This window comes from Narcine bancroftii, chromosome 2 (genome assembly GCF_036971445.1).
Source record: "Narcine bancroftii isolate sNarBan1 chromosome 2, sNarBan1.hap1, whole genome shotgun sequence".
In the NCBI taxonomy this organism is placed as follows: Eukaryota; Metazoa; Chordata; class Chondrichthyes; order Torpediniformes; family Narcinidae; genus Narcine; species Narcine bancroftii.
Window position 1 is genome coordinate 355737967 of NC_091470.1, and position 16650 is coordinate 355754616.

Genomic DNA, 16650 nt, shown 5'->3' on the forward strand with positions numbered 1-16650 from the left:
TCTCCAATCCAGATAACATCTTGGTAAATCTCATCTGCACCCTCTTCAAGGCTTCCACATCCTTCCTATAATGAGCTGACCAGAACTGAATACAACACTCTAAGTGTGCTCTAACCAGTATTTTATAGAGATGCAACATTATTTCGCACCTATTGAACTCAATCCCTTGACTAATAAAGGCCAGCACGCTAAAGATCCTCTTAACTATCCTATCAACTTGCACAGCAACCTTGAGGGATGCAAGGACTTGGACTCCCAAGGTCCTTCTGTTCCTCCACACTGCTAAGAATCCTGACATTAACTATGTACTCTGCCTTTAAGTTCGACTTTCCAAAGTGCATCACTTCAACTTATCCAGATTGAATTCCGTCTGCCACTATTGCACCCAACCCTGTATCCAGTCTAGTTCCAGTTGTAACCTACAAAAACTTTCTATGCAACCCACACCACCTTCAATTTTCAAGCCATCTGACCAACTCTTCCACTTCTCCTTTCAACCCATTTATGAAGATCTCAAAGAATTAGTAGTAGAATGGAATTGCTTTGAGATCAAGCCTATCTAGATTGGATAGGCTGAAAGGCCTCTTTCTATGCTGTATGATGGAAAATATACTCATGTAGCATTAAAAATTCTTCAGGCAAATTATTTTAATTACTGGGCAATCCCAACATTCAACTGTGTATGAACCTGATCTCTATTTTAAAGTCTTGAATGTCTTTGAATCAGTTGGTCTGGTTGTGATGAATGAAGAGATATTGAAGAAAACTGATTGAAAGGAGTGGCTGAGGAGTCAGCTAATAGCTTGGAAATTCCTGAGATACAAGTTGTCTTCACACATGACCAGAGTCCCCAGTTTCCAGGTTGTAAGCAACATTTCTGGAGGCTTGGGGAAAATCCAGGTTTTGATGATCACTGACGTCTCAGTGAATGGTAGAACCCAGGGTTCCCTATGCCCTAAGAGACACAAGAAGCTAGAATCTTAAGCAACCAAAGGACTGGAGGGATTTAGCAGGTCAGGCACCATCCATGGAGAAAAATGAGCAGCCAATGGTTTGGGTCAATCACTTTTTTAAGACTGAAAAGAAGAGTTAACAAGTATAAAATGGGGGGTGGGGGGTGCTGGAGAAGTCAAGAGGTGAAAGGATACAGTACAAATTTGTACGTGATAGAAATGTTCTCATTTATTTCAATGCAAGCAGTATTGTCAGAAAGGTAGACAAGTTCAGGGCGTAGAATGGCACGGGATTACGACAGGGGCAGGACTGGCATCTCAATGTTCTGGGCTTCCCTTGTTTCAGATGTGATGGGGGGAGGGATGAAAGGGAAAGGAGTGGCATTGCTAGTCAGATTAAATATTACAGCTGTGCTTAGACATGACACCTCAGAGGGCTCATCTAAAGAGGCCATCTGTGTGGAGCTGAAGAACAGGAAAGGTGTGACCACACTGATAGGGTTGTTTTATAGACCACCTTAAGTCAGAGAGAATTGGAGGAGCAAATATGAAGAGAGATAGCAGACCAATGTAAGAAACAGAAAGTTGTGATAGTAGGAGATTTTAATATTGACTGGGACTCACATACTGTAAAAGGGCTAGATGGCTTAGAGTTTGTCAAATGTGTCCAGGAAAGTTTTCTAAATCAATATATAGAGAGAGGATGCAATACTTGATCTCTTATTGGGGAATCAGACAGGTCAGGTGACAGAGGTAGGTGTAGGAGAACATTTTGTGTCCAGTGACCATAATGTCATTAGTTTCAAGTTTATTATGGATAAGGATAGGTCTGGTCCTCGACTTGAGATTCTAAGTTGGAGAAAGGCCAATTTTGTGGAAATGAGAAAGGATCTGGGAAGAATGAATTGGGATAAGTTGTTTTCTGGCAAGGATACGTTCAGTAAATAGAAGGCCTTCTATCAAAATTGAAATTTTGAGATTGTAGAGTTCCTGTCAGGATTAAAGGCAAAGTTAACAGGCATAGGGAACCTTGGTTTTCAAGGGATATTGGTGATCCGGTTAAGAAGAAGAGAGAAGTGTATAGCAGGTATAGACAACAAGAAGAAAATGAGGCACTGGAAGAGTGTAGAAAATGTAAGAAAATACTTAAGAAGGAAATCAGGAAGGCAAAAAGAAGACATGAAGTTGCTTTGGCAGATAATGTGAAGGTAAACCCAAAGGATTTCTACAAGTATGTTAAGAGTAAAAGGATAGTAAGAGAAAAATAATTCGTTCCCCAGTAGATCAGAGTGGTCGACTATGTGGAGAGCCTTATGAGATGTGGGAGATCTTAAACTGTTTTTATTTTGCATCAGTATTTACTCAGGTAACTGGCAAAGTGTATAAGGAAGGAAGGGAAACAAGCAGTAGTGCCATGGAACATATAGAGATGAAAGAGGAGGAGGTGCTTGCTGTCTTACAGCAAATAAAGGTAGATAAATCCCCGGGCCTGAGATGTTATTTCCCTCAGACCTTGAGGGAGATAAATGTAGAAATTGTCAGGGCCCTGACAGAAATATTTAAAACATCCTCATCCACAGTGAGGTGCCAGAGGATTGGAGGGTAGCTCAAGTTGTTCTGTTGTTTAAAAAAGGCTCCAAATGTAAACCAGGAATACAGCCCAGTGACCCTGAAGTCAGTAGTCGGTAAATTATTGGAGGCTATTCTGAGAGATCGTGTATACAAGTATTTGGACAACCAAGGGTTGATTAAGGATAATCAGTATGGCTTTGTGTATGGTAGGTCATGTTTAATGAATCTTTTAGAGTTTTTCAAGGAGGTTAACAACAAAGTAGATGAAGGAAAGGCTGTGGATGTTGTCTAGATGAACTTTTGTCAGGGCTTTGTTAAGGTCCCACACGGGAAGCCAGTTCAGAAGGTTCAGACACTAGATATGCATGGAGAGGTTGTAAAATGGATTTAAAATTAGCTGAATGGGAGAAGACAGAGAGTGGTAGTGGATGAATGATTCTCAGACTGGAGGCCTGTGATTAGTAGTGTGCCTCAGGGATCGATGTTGGGACCATTGTTTGTTGTCGATATCAATGATCTGGATGATAATGTGGTAAATTAGATCAGCAAATTTGCTGATGACATGAACATTGGAGGTGTTGTGAACAATGAGAAAGGCTTTCAAACCAATTAAAAAATATGCCAGAAAGTGGCAGATGTAATTTAATACAGACAAGTGTGAGGTGTTGCATTTTGGAAGGACAAACCAAGAAAGGATGTACACAGTGACTGATAGGGCACTGAGGAGTGCAGTCGAACAGAGGGACCTGGGAATGAAGATACATAATTCCTTGAAAGTAATGTCACAGGTAGACAGGGTTGTGAAGAAACCTTTTGGCATCTTGGCCTTCATAAATCAAAGTACTGAGTACAGAAGTTGGGATGTTATAGTGAGGTTGTATAAGACATCGGTGAGGCCAAATTTGGAATATTGCGTGTAGTTCTGTTCACCAAACTACAGGAAGCGGATCAAGAAGATAGAGCGCAGAGAAGATTTGCTGGATCTTCAGGAGTTGAGTTACAGGGAAAGATTAAACAGGTTAGGACTTTATTTCTTGGAGTGTAGAAGAATGAGGGGAGATTTGATAGAGGTTTACAAAATTAGGAGGGGTTTAGACAGTAAATGCGAATAGGCTCTTTCCATGTAGATTAAGATAGATAAATACAAGAAGGCATGGCTTTAGGGTGAAAGGTTTAGGGGAAACATTAGGGGAGTAGAGGGAGTGTGGAATGAGCTGCCATCTTATGTGTTAAATGTGAGCTCACTCTTAAGTTTTAAAAATAAACTGGATTGATATATATAGGGGAAAGGTCTGGAGGGTTATGGAATGGGTCTGTGGGGCTAGTGGTATGATGTTTTCATCACAGACTAGAAGGGCCAAATGGTCTGTGTTCTGTACTGTTGTATACTATAGTTCCAAATGAAGATAGGGAAAATAGAAAGACATGGTCTCTCCCAGCTTTCATTCTCTAGGAGCCTATCGCCTCTTGGCCTGCCCCTCCCCTTCCCTTTTAATGCTCGCTTTCTCCCTTCCGACTTGAGGCTCTAGAAAAGGTTTACCTCTCGAAACATTGACCATGGAGGGTCACCAGGATGATTCCAGGAATTAAGGGTTATCATATGAGGAGCGTTTGGCCTGAATTCATTGGAATTGAAACATTTTGAATGTTGAAAGGCATGGATAGAGAAGAGATAGAAAGGTTGTTTCCCATGCCAGGAGAGTCTGGTACAAGAGAGCACGACTTCAGGATTGAATGTCATCCACTTAGATCAGAGATGCGTAGGAATGTCTTTAGCCAGAGCATGGTAAATCTGTGGAATTGTTGCCATAGGCTGTTGTGGAGGTTGGGTCATTGGGTGGATTTAAGGCAGACACTGATGCGTTCTTGTTTAGCCAGGACATCAAAGGTTATGGGGAGAAAGTTAGGCAGTGGGGCTGAATGGATCACCTCATGAATGAACAGCGAGGTAGACTCGTTGGCCTGAATAGTCTATTTCTGCTCCTATGTCCTCATGCCTCTCCATGGGTGCTGCCTGTTTACTCATGGTGTGGAACAAATGAAAAAGAACCCATTGGGAGAACTCAGTGGGAATGGAAAGGAATGGTTGACATTTCACGTCGAGACTGCTGTCCAACCCTGGCATATTTCAACAGTGTGCTGACCAGCGAAATCACGGTCTGGTATGAGGACACCAGAACCCCAAAACCCTTGCAAAAGATAGTGGACACAACCTCGGACATCACAGGCAAAACCCTCTACGGGGAACACTGCCATGGGAGATCCACACCACCCAGCACACTCTTGGTCCTCACTCAGGAAAGAGGTCACCACCAGGTTCAGGAACAGCTGCCACCTCTCCACCATCAGACTCCTCCACGATTGACACAAGCAGGGACACATTTAAGGACTCTTGAGCTTTTTGGAGTTTTTCTCTCTCTCCATCCGTTTGCTTACGTTTCTTTGTGTGCCTACGTATTGAGTACAGGTTTCTTTGCAGACCTGGGCTTGCTGAGTTTCTCCTGTATTTTGTGTGGTTCCCCCCCACCCCCTACCCATACCCCCTTCCCTACCCCCGCCACCCCCTACCCCCGCCACCCCCTACCCCCGCCACCCCCTACCCCCGCCACCCCCTACCCCCGCCACCCCCTACCCCCGCCACCCCCTACCCCCGCCACCCCCTACCCCCGCCACCCCCTACCCCCGCCACCCCCTACCCCCGCCACCCCCTACCCCCGCCACCCCCTACCCCCGCCACCCCCTACCCCCGCCACCCCCTACCCCCGCCACCCCCTACCCCCGCCACCCCCTACCCCCGCCACCCCCTACCCCCGCCACCCCCTACCCCCGCCACCCCCTACCCCCGCCACCCCCTACCCCCGCCACCCCCTACCCCCGCCACCCCCTACCCCCGCCACCCCCTACCCCCGCCACCCCCTACCCCCGCCACCCCCTACCCCCGCCACCCCCTACCCCCGCCACCCCCTACCCCCGCCACCCCCTACCCCCGCCACCCCCTACCCCCGCCACCCCCTACCCCCGCCACCCCCTACCCCCGCCACCCCCTACCCCCGCCACCCCCTACCCCCGCCACCCCCTACCCCCGCCACCCCCTACCCCCGCCACCCCCTACCCCCGCCACCCCCTACCCCCGCCACCCCCTACCCCCGCCACCCCCTACCCCCGCCACCCCCTACCCCCGCCACCCCCTACCCCCGCCACCCCCTACCCCCGCCACCCCCTACCCCCGCCACCCCCTACCCCCGCCACCCCCTACCCCCGCCACCCCCTACCCCCGCCACCCCCTACCCCCGCCACCCCCTACCCCCGCCACCCCCTACCCCCGCCACCCCCTACCCCCGCCACCCCCTACCCCCGCCACCCCCTACCCCACTTAACAGGATCCTGTGTTCCACCTCCATCCTTACAGTATCAGTGAGTGTCCGTCAAGTCCAGGTTTCTTTAAAGCACCTCAGGCTTGCACGTGTCGCACTCTGCCAATACATTCGAAACCCATGCCCCCCCCCTCCCTCCCTCCCTGTCCGGAGACCAGCCAGGAGGCCGGTTCCAGGGCAGCCCGCATGCGACCCGCTGCCGGCCATCCCGCCCACGAACCCCCCCCCCCCCTCCTTCGCGGCGAAGAGCTACGCATGCGCCCGGGAACCGGCGGCCGGCGAGGTTGCAGCTCTCGCTCTCTCATTCAACCGGGAGAGTCGGAGGGAGGTTGAACCATGGAAGAGACGTAGCCCATCAGACAAGGTGGGGAGGGAGGCTGAGCAGCGGCGGGCGGGCGGGCGGGATGGTTAGTCATCCTCGACACGCGTTGAATGCGGAGACTCCTTGGAGAAGCGCAACCCCCAGACTCGGGGCAAACGGCATGTGATACGATGCTGAGACAAAGGGAGAGCGAGCTCGCCCGTGTGTGTTGCAAGGCAGAAGGGGCTGGAGCCAGGGGAGCGGCGCGACGGGCATGGAGACCGTGAATGGCAGCGCCGACGGCATCAAGCAGCAGTACGTGGAGAAGAAGCGGCTCAACCGAGCACCGTCCCCGGCCAGACCCTTGAAGGACCTGCACTGCCGAGCCGCGGCCAAGCCATCGCTGCCTTGCAAGCCTTCGTCGCCGGGCTCGCTGACCCTCTGCCGCCAGCAGCCGCCACAGGTGGCCCCTCAGAGCCGACCCTCCCGGCGGAGCGGCGCCCCGGGGGCGAAGGACAGAGCGGCGGCCCCCAAAGCCGGGCTGAGCTGCGCCAAGAGCTCCTTGTCCGTCGGTCACTTCGCCAGGAGGGCTTCTTCCAAAGCGCCCCCCGAGAAAGGGGCCCGGCAGCCGGCGGCGCCCGAGCCGCAGCTGGGCAGGCGGGTGAAGAGATGCCTCGTGGCCGAACCCGGGCCGGCCGGCCCCTCCTCGCTGCCCGTCAAGCCCAGCCACACGGACAGCAGCTCCGACCTCTCGGACTGCGCCTCCGAGCCGCTGTCCGACGAGCAGCGGCTGCCGGCGGCCAGCACCAGCGACGCCGAGTCGGGCGCCGGCTCCAGCGACGCCGAGAGCGCCCGGAAGGGCCGTGAGGCGGCGGCTCCGGCGCCGCGCCGTTCGCCCGTCAAGGGAGCCGACGAGGGGCTGAAGACGGGCGGCCGGCAGGGCAGCAAAGGTCGGCACCTGGCCGAGGTGACGCCGAGCGGCGGAGGCGGCGTGTTGGAGTCGGAGCTGCTCCGGGAGATCGAGGAGGTCCGCTCCGAGAATGACTACCTGAAGGTGAGCCACCCCTCCGGCCAAACCTGACCCCCTGATGTCCCACCTCGTGGACCTCCCCAGTGTCTGACCACCTCCAGTCCTCATGTGGACCTCCCCAGTGTCTGACCACCTCCAGTCCTCATGCGGACCTCCCCAGTGTCTGACCACCTCCAGTCCTCATGCGGACCTCCCCAGTGTCTGACCACCTCCAGTCCTCATGCGGACCTCCCCAGTGTCTGACCACCTCCAGTCCTCATGCGGACCTCCCCAGTGTCTGACCACCTCCAGTCCTCATGCGGACCTCCCCAGTGTCTGACCACCTCCAGTCCTCATGCGGACCTCCCCAGTGTCTGACCACCTCCAGTCCTCATGTGGACCTCCCCAGTGTCTGACCACCTCCAGTCCTCATGTGGACCTCCCCAGTGTCTGACCACCTCCAGTCCTCATGTGGACCCCCCCAGTGTCTGACCACCTCCAGTCCTCATGCGGACCTCCCCAGTGTCTGACCACCTCCAGTCCTCATGCGGACCTCCCCAGTGTCTGACCACCTCCAGTCCTCATGCGGACCTCCCCAGTGTCTGACCACCTCCAGTCCTCATGCGGACCTCCCCAGTGTCTGACCACCTCCAGTCCTCATGCGGACCTCCCCAGTGTCTGACCACCTCCAGTCCTCATGCGGACCTCCCCAGTGTCTGACCACCTCCAGTCCTCATGCGGACCTCCCCAGTGTCTGACCACCTCCAGTCCTCATGTGGACCTCCCCAGTGTCTGACCACCTCCAGTCCTCATGTGGACCTCCCCAGTGTCTGACCACCTCCAGTCCTCATGTGGACCCCCCCAGTGTCTGACCACCTCCAGTCCTCATGCGGACCTCCCCAGTGTCTGACCACCTCCAGTCCTCATGTGGACCTCCCCAGTGTCTGACCACCTCCAGTCCTCATGTGGACCCCCCCAGTGTCTGACCACCTCCAGTCCTCATGCGGACCTCCCCAGTGTCTGACCACCTCCAGTCCTCATGCGGACCCCCCCAGTGTCTGACCACCTCCAGTCCTCATGTGGACCTCCCCAGTGTCTGACCACCTCCAGTCCTCATGTGGACCCCCCCAGTGTCTGACCACCTCCAGTCCTCATGCGGACCTCCCCAGTGTCTGACCACCTCCAGTCCTCATGCGGACCCCCCCAGTGTCTGACCGCCTCCAGTCCTCATGCGGACCTCCCCAGTGTCTGACCACCTCCAGGCCTCATGTGGACCTCCCCAGTGTCTGATCACCTCCAGTCCTCATGCGGACCTCCCCAGTGTCTGACCACCTCCAGTCCTCATGTGGACCTCCCCAGTGTCTGACCACCTCCAGTCCTCATGTGGACCTCCCCAGTGTCTGATCACCTCCAATCCATCCCATTCGATTTCTGCCTCTCAAAAGAGAGCGGGGCACCTCTTTTTATTCGTCCCAAACACCTCAATGGTCACTTTTATCACCATTTTTGCCCAAGGGTTCAAGCCCAAACCTTGATCTGTGCTGTACAAAGGACACCATGTTTCCTGCTGAGTTTACCCAGCGTTGTTTCTACTTGCAAAAACAGGATTGAAGGGTTCAAGCCCAAACCCTTATCTTTGCTCTCTGGAGGACACTGTTGGACCCGCTGAGTTCCTCTTACTTCAACCACGATGTGTGCAGACTTTGGTGTCTTAATTTTGTTTAGCTCCATATCTCCACCTTGATGAAGGGCTCAAACCCAAAACGTTGGTTATGGTGCTGTATAAAGGACACTGTTTGACCCGCTGAGTTTCTCCCAGCGTCGTGTTTCTACTTCAACCAGTGTCTGCAGACTTGTACGTGATCAGTTTTATCCCCCGCTCCTCCCCCTTTTTAGTTCGGACATCTGCCCCACACCTTGATGAAGGGCTCCAGCCCGAGACCCTGGTGATGTATCTTCACCTTTGCTACATAAAGGCACTGCTCGACCTGCTGCGATTCTCTGTGTGTGTTTCTTTACACTTAACCGCGGAGGGAGGGGGGGGGGGGGTCAACAGAATCCTGGGTTTTACCTCCATCCTGACAATGTCAGTGAGGTTTTTTCAAATATATATAAAAAGCCGCAAACTCCCAAGTATTTCGCGGCGATTTGTCGCTGAGCCTTGTCCCTCCCTCGCCGCTCCTGGGTATTTTGAACGTTGCGAGCTCTGGTTTGCAAACCTCGTCACTTTCCCCAGATTTGAAATTGACCAACGGGGGATTGCGGGCGGAGGGAGAGGAGGGTGATGAAGGGAGCTCTGGTTGGATAATGGGACCGTTTGTATTTGATTCTGATAACTGGCTTCCAGATGGTCATCAAAGCGGTTTAAAAATAAGATAAAATGCCAGTTGGATTGAGTTTTATCCTCTGCCTGAATGCTGGAGGGCTGCTGCAATTCAACCACCCACCGAGGCAGAGGCTTTAAAGAAGGAACGAAGTGGAATAACCCGGGCACTGTTGGCACTTGGGGATCACACAAGGGTGATAAACAACGGAGAGCAACTTTGGTAAAAAGGAGAGGTTGGTTTGCTCTGGAACTTTCTCTGGGATCCCCCCCCCCCCCCCCCCCAGTATAAACTTGATTCACAATAAATGATTTACAAAAAGTTAAAAGGTTCAGCCTCTCCACATCTTCCCTATACATTTCCATCAATGTGCATTGTAACGTTTACACCCTTGCCACCACTGTGGCACCTTGTTGTTTGAGGGACTTCCCCCTCAGTCTCAGCACCTCCGTGCCCAGTGACAGAAGGACACCGGATTTTGGTCCTTCCCCGCAGCTCCCTGGAGTTGGCTGCGCCAAGCCTCAGTGCGCCTCTCAGCGCGTACCCCTGCTGCCTGGTACTCCCTCACCAGCAAGTGCTGAAAGGCCAACACGCTTCCAGCGGACCAGAGGGAGTCTTTCACTGAGCAGCTCTCGATGCCTTTGCACGCGTCCACAGGAACAGCCCGTGAATCGGAGTCGCTGCTGCTGCTGGGGAACCTTGCACCCTTCTTCACACACGCTTAGCGAATCTGCATTCCGCCAAGAGGTGAGTGACTGAACTCCACCACAGTTATCTCAGGGATAACGCGCGTTAACCATATAACCATTTACGGAGCGGAAACAGGCCATGTTGGCCTTTCGAGTCCTCGCCGGTTCACTGATTTTGTGCGCCCTCTTCAGGCATTGGTCCTGGTAGATCTTCATTCAATAACGATGGACGAATTCAATGGAGGTGGAATCAGTCGTTCTCTTTCTGATGAGATTCTGAGTGAAGGTCAAGTTGTACAGGAAGGATCTAACCGGGAGGATACAGTTCACCGCCAGCCAGGCCAACTCCTGGTGCTTGTAGTGAGCACTGATGACGAGGCATATTCCACCAGGTGATTTAGACAGTCTACTCAGGGAATCATCCCACAGTATCCATCGAATCCTCATCTCTCACTGACTGCAGGATGTTCTGAGCTGACCACTGCCTGTTGGACTTGTGGTCAAAGGTGTTTGTCTGGAAAAGTTTTTTCACAAAGGGTAAGTGGTGTGGCAAAGTCCAGCTACTTAGCCCTGTTACGTTTTTAAGGGTGGAAGGAAACCGGAGAACCAGGAGGAAACCCACGCAGACACTGTGAGAACGTACAAGCTCCTTTCAGGCAGCACTGGATTCAAACCCAGGTTGTTGACACTGTAACAGCGTGGCGCTAACCATGTTATTGCAGGGGTGGCTTTGAATTGTCGAAGGAACTGATATTTTCAATTTTTTTTCTGCTTTCTTTTTTAAATTCTTTGCTGCTTTCCTCGGCCTCCCTCCCACTATTTCTCTTTTAGATTGAATGATTAAAAAAAGCATCCGTTACTTCTCTGCACAGTTCCCAGATCCCCTGTTGCCCTTCCTGCAACAGGAGCAGGCAAGCCACTGTCATGCAAAACATTTTTTTTATAAAAAAACTAAAGTTTGTTAAACAGGGAAGTCTGCAGAAGCTGTGATTGTCGGACAATACAAAAATATGCTGGAGAAACTGAGCAGGTCACACAGCATCTATAGAAAGTGCTATAACTAATGTTTCATCCTGAGCCCCTTCGTCAAGGACGTATAACCATCATTTTGGGCCTGAACCCTCCTTAAATGTTGGTTATCCTTTGCTTCTTATAGATGCACCGTGTGTCGAGACCTGCTGATTAGTTTCTCCAGCACTTTTGTGTATTGCGCTTAAAAAAAAACCGTGCAGAGACAAATCTAACCAACAGCAGGAACCAATTGGCACCCTGCAAAGACCAAATTAGGCACTGAGTGAAAATCAGTCAGGTGTATCTGAGTAATGTACATTGCTGTCCACAAAATGGCACATGGCTACAAGTAATTTAATGGTCTAAGCCTGTGTTCCTCATTGGCCAGCTGGGCCCATGGTAATATCACACTCTTGGTGCCAGATAATGTGCGCCAAGCTATGTATTACTTGTATACATCGGTGGACAATGCACTGAGCCTACATGTCCCTTCAAATTATTCTAATGGTATTCTGGCCAGATGACTGATTCCTGCACAATGCAGTTACAACAAAAGCTTATTCATCTTCCAATCGTACTATTTACATACTCTTTGTTGTGAACACTGCAGGACATATTGCTCCTTTCTTTTTATGTATGAAAATTAAATTGAAATTGTGTCTCGTTGAATGAAATTAAAGTAAATTAATCATTGATGAAACAGGTTGCATTCACAATTGGCGTTGCAATATTCCAACCTCTTGTTGAACTGTCTGTACTTGAGTAATACAGTACGTTTCCCCATATCCAAAAAGCTTGAGACTGGACAGTTTTCGGTTATTGGGTTTTTTCGGTTAACGCAACAATGGCTCAGTAGCATCAGTACAATACTTGTATCAGTGGTTAAACAACAACAAGCAACAGCAGGTTTTTCAAACATGAATTAATGTTTTCTTCTTTCTTTGGCTTGGCTTCGCGGACGAAGATTTATGGAGGGGGTAAAAAGTCCACGTCAGCTGCAGGCTCGTTTGTGGCTGACAAGTCCGATGCGGGACAGGCAGACACGATTGCAGCGGTTGCAGGGGAAAATTGGTTGGTTGGGGTTGGGTTTTTCCTCCTTTGCCTTTTGTCAGTGAGGTGGGCTCTGCGGTCTTCTTCAAAGGAGGTTGCTGCCCGCCAAACTGTGAGGCGCCAAGCTGCACGGTTTGAGGCGTTATCAGCCCACTGGCTGTGGTCAATGTGGCAGGCACCAAGAGATTTCTTTAGGCAGTCCTTGTACCTTTTCTTTGGTGCACCTCTGTCACGGTGGCCAGTGGAGAGCTCGCCACATAACACGATCTTGGGAAGGCGATGGTCCTCCATTCTGGAGACGTGACCCATCCAGCGCTCCAAATTAATGTTTAATACGTACCAAAAAGCAACTTGCTCTCTGCTTACAAAATAAGATGAATGCAGCACCAAAGAGTAGAATTTCTCCTCAGTGGCTTTTTCCAAATGTTTCCTCCAGTGTCACCTGCCTCATTAACAATGGTTGTTGCCTTTGAAGTCTCTCTTTTATTTGATCAACGGACATGATTTCTTGTTCTGTTATGAATGCCCGCTGCTCTTGTCCCTCAATATGTCCGTCACACATTTTCACCATTTCTTGTATAGGCACTTTTCCTTCAGTGTTAACGAAGTCATTTTCATCGAGATAAAGCTTCTGACATCAGGTTGGTGGGCAAAAAAATTTCAGTTTTTGGATCTTAGGTATTCAGAACTTCGGATGTGGGGAAATGTACTGTACTAACATGGAATTAAAGCCAGACTTTAATTCTTGTTTGATTTCAGTACAGGTATGTTGTTTTATATTAAAATTTAAATTGAACTTATTCAAATAGATTTTTAAAAAAAACTAAAATGAAACTTTTCAGTTGACAGTGGATGGATACCAAATGTTGCTGGAATGGCTCCAGGCTTGATGTGTTCATTATAGTGTTCTTCTGGACGCATACTGTGTGCATGTGTTCCCAACATGTGGTCAGTATCTATTTATGTATGGTGGGTATGTACCATTTATGGAGCTGCATAGATATAGATCGCAAAGCTAGATGTATGATTACATAGAGAAAATTGAACCAATTGTATACTTGTGTAATAAATGGGACATTTATTTTTACAAATTTAGACATACAATACGATCACAGGCCATTTTGGCCCATGAGTCTGTGCCGTCCAATTTATACCCCTGGTACATTTTGAATGGTGGGAGGAAACCAGAGTCCCCAGAAAAAACCCACACAGACATGGGGAGAACGTGAAACTCTTGACAGACGGTGTGCGATTCAAACCTTGGTCCTGTTCTGATCACTGGTGCTGTAAGGGCGTTTCGCTAACGGCTATGCCATCCATGCCGTTCTTTGCATTGTATTTCCTTCCAGGGGCTTGAAATTTGCATGGCATTTACATTGACTTGACCACTGCCATCACTGCAGTTGTACAGTGTTTCAGTAAGTTAAAGTAAAAAAAATACTACAGACGCTGGAAATCTGAGATAAACGCTGTAATTCTCTGCAGACAGTATCTGCGGAAGAGAAAAGTTAATGTTTTGGGTCTGACAAGGAGTTTCAGACCTCAAACGTTTACTGTTAGGAGTACATTATTAGGTAGAAATTCGTCAATACATTGCCTGGTCTCCTGACTATTTCCAACATTTTCAATTTTATTTCAGAGATCCTACATCTGCAACTTTTTTGCTTTTTGTCATAGAGTTTCCTGTGTGGTAATTTTATGACCCAATATTACTTGCACCATGAATGTAGACAAGTGATTGATTGGCTGCATCAGATTATCAGAAAATTTTCCACAGCTTAAAGCGGGCATTTACTTCATTCCCTTGGTGAATTTTGTCACTTGTTTCTTAATAAAACAAGGTTGAATACACTGTGATGGAGCTGCTTTAGGCCAGATCAGCCTAGTGTGCAATGGTAACAGAATGACCTCTGAACATCTTGCTGATCAGGTCTGTGATGCACTCTGACTATTAATGGTGTGTTTGTGGCTTCCAGTCGTGGACATTGTGTAAAGATCAGAATCGGGTTCATTGTCATGAACACGTCATGAAATTTGTTGTTTTGTGGCAGCAATATGGTGCAAAAATTACAATGTCAGAAATAAGTAGTGCAAACAAATGAGAAAAATTTGAGGTAGTGTCCAAAGACTCATTCTGTTCAGAAATCTGATAGCAGTGGAGAAGAAGCTGCTTTTGTAAAGTTGACTGGGTGTCTTTAGGCTCCTGTAACACCTCACTGATGGTAGCAGTGAGAAAAGGGCATGACTTGGGTGGCAAGGGTCCTTGATGATAGATGCTGCACCAGACAATGATGCAACCAGTCCGAATGCTCTCCACGCTAAAACATGTAGAAATTTGCAAGAGTCTTTGGTGACGTACCAAAATTCCTAACAGAAATATAGGTTGGTCCTGTTTGAGTATTCTGGTGGTTTTCCACATTTGCTGTGGGATATAACCTCATTAGAGGTTTTGATTTTTATATAGGCAACATGCTCGATATTTGTGACATTGACGTGTTGCTGCGGTTACAGCTGATGCTTACAATCCCAGCTGAGTCAGTGGGCAGCTGTTTGATTTACTTTGCAAATGGGTAACTATTTTTGGAGAAGTAATGTCAGTTGGTTTACTAATCCTGCACTGGAACAATATATTCTGCAACGCGCATACTATTGACACATTTTCCCCCAGTTGGTTGTTTAAATACATTGCTCCGTTCTCTTAAGTGTATGAGATGTACAATTAATGCACACAATTGATATCTGATTATGACCAGTTAATCTTTTTTTTCTTGGACATTGGTTGAAAGAAAAATGATTTCTGAAATTACCAGTGATGTGCTCTACTCTTTTTTAAAAAAAAATGATGGGATGGATTTCTTTGCAACCTTCTGTGGACTTCAATCACCTTAAACTTGTATAATTGTTAAAGTGGCAGAATTGACTTGGGTGGGATAGGACTTGAACTCTCAGTCCTCTGCTTCAAAATCTTCATTGCTACTAAAGGTGCCATGGTAGATAGACATTGTATTCAGAAGGGAATCCAAAAAATGATTTGGAAAGGAAATGATTTGTGAAAGAAAAAAGACAAAGTTAAGGGCTTGACTGTGGTTCATGGTTCATTCAAGGATTTGACGGTGGAGGGGGAAGAGGCTGTCCTTGTGCTGCCAAGTGCTAGTCTTCAGACTCCTGCACCTTTTTCCCTGATGGATGATGGCAGAGTGAAGAGGGCAAGGCCCAGGTGGTGAGGGTCCTCGAGGATAGAGGCTACTTATTTAAAGACACCTCATCTTGCAGATGTCATCAATGGAGTGAAGTCTGGTGTTGTTTTTTTTATATTTAAAAAAAAAGGCAACTCTGTGAATTGCCATCCTGGATCTGTTGTTCACGTTGAATTTTGCAGAGTGCAGAAATGTTAAAACCAGACTGGGATTTCTCAAGGGAGAGAAACACAAACTGCAGATGCTGGAACCTTGAGCAAATGACGGGATGTTGGCGGGACTCGAGTGGGTCAGGCAGCATCAGTAGTGGTAAAAAGAGGTGTGAATGCACCCTTGCTCAGCTTCTTTCCCCCTTCTCGCATGTAACATTACCCTTCTCTTCAGTTTCGTTAAGAGTCCTGTCTCAAAATATTGACTGGCCATTCCTATTCATGGATTCTGCCTGACCTGCTAAATTTCTTCAGCCTCTCATGGATTTCTCGAGGTGATTGAATTAGCTTTGCTAGTGCGACCAAAAAATTTATCTAATTAGTGTTCATTCTTATTTTGGTTCGAATGAATGGTGCTAAATATCAAATTTGAACAAAAGGAATTGTTTGGCTGAATCTTCCATCAATGCTTAAAAAGTACTGTACAAGTGTTAGGATAAACCTGGGACGAGGAATAGTGTTTTGCTCCCACTGGTGGATGGTCAGCAAGTCTATGAATATCACTGGCCCTATTGGCCGTACGAGACTACAAGTGGTGCAATAGGATCCATTCAAGAGGTTTGTTGGCTCACCTCTCTGCAAGTGCTTGGTGTGACCCTCCATCCCTTTAGCAACACAGCATGGTTTTAGTCACAAGTGAATTCATTATTTGGGGTACAAAGCAAAGACCAGACGTCAGTTCCACAATGATCTCTATAGCTACCAGATGGCTGGCTGAAATCCTGCTATCAAGGGCTGCCAACTTCACTTCTATCTTTTCACATCTCATTAGGAGATTCATTTCAAGCACTGCAGAGGTTCCAGCTCACAGTGTTACACTGGATGGGAAGTTTTCAAGCGTTAAAGTTTAGCTGTACTTCCTGGATCACAAAGGCATGAATACTGACACCAATACACAGACACCACACTTCTCCCTCCCCACTGTTCTCATCAAATGGATACAAGAGATCCCCTGCTTCAT

The 16650-nt window shown here is 48.8% G+C and overlaps 1 protein-coding gene across 2 annotated transcripts in view; it reads left to right on the top strand.

Moving 5' to 3' along the window:
• The first annotated feature begins 6311 nt into the window (after positions 1-6311).
• The window catches only part of LOC138755781 (microtubule cross-linking factor 1), a 238847-nt gene continuing 228508 nt past the window's right edge, over positions 6312-16650 (top strand). For both annotated transcript variants that reach the window (XM_069922383.1, XM_069922384.1), the window contains exon 1: positions 6312-7254. In XM_069922383.1, coding sequence (XP_069778484.1) covers positions 6475-7254 — 780 coding nt within the window. In that variant the 5' untranslated portion in view covers positions 6312-6474. The remainder of the gene's footprint in view (positions 7255-16650) is intronic.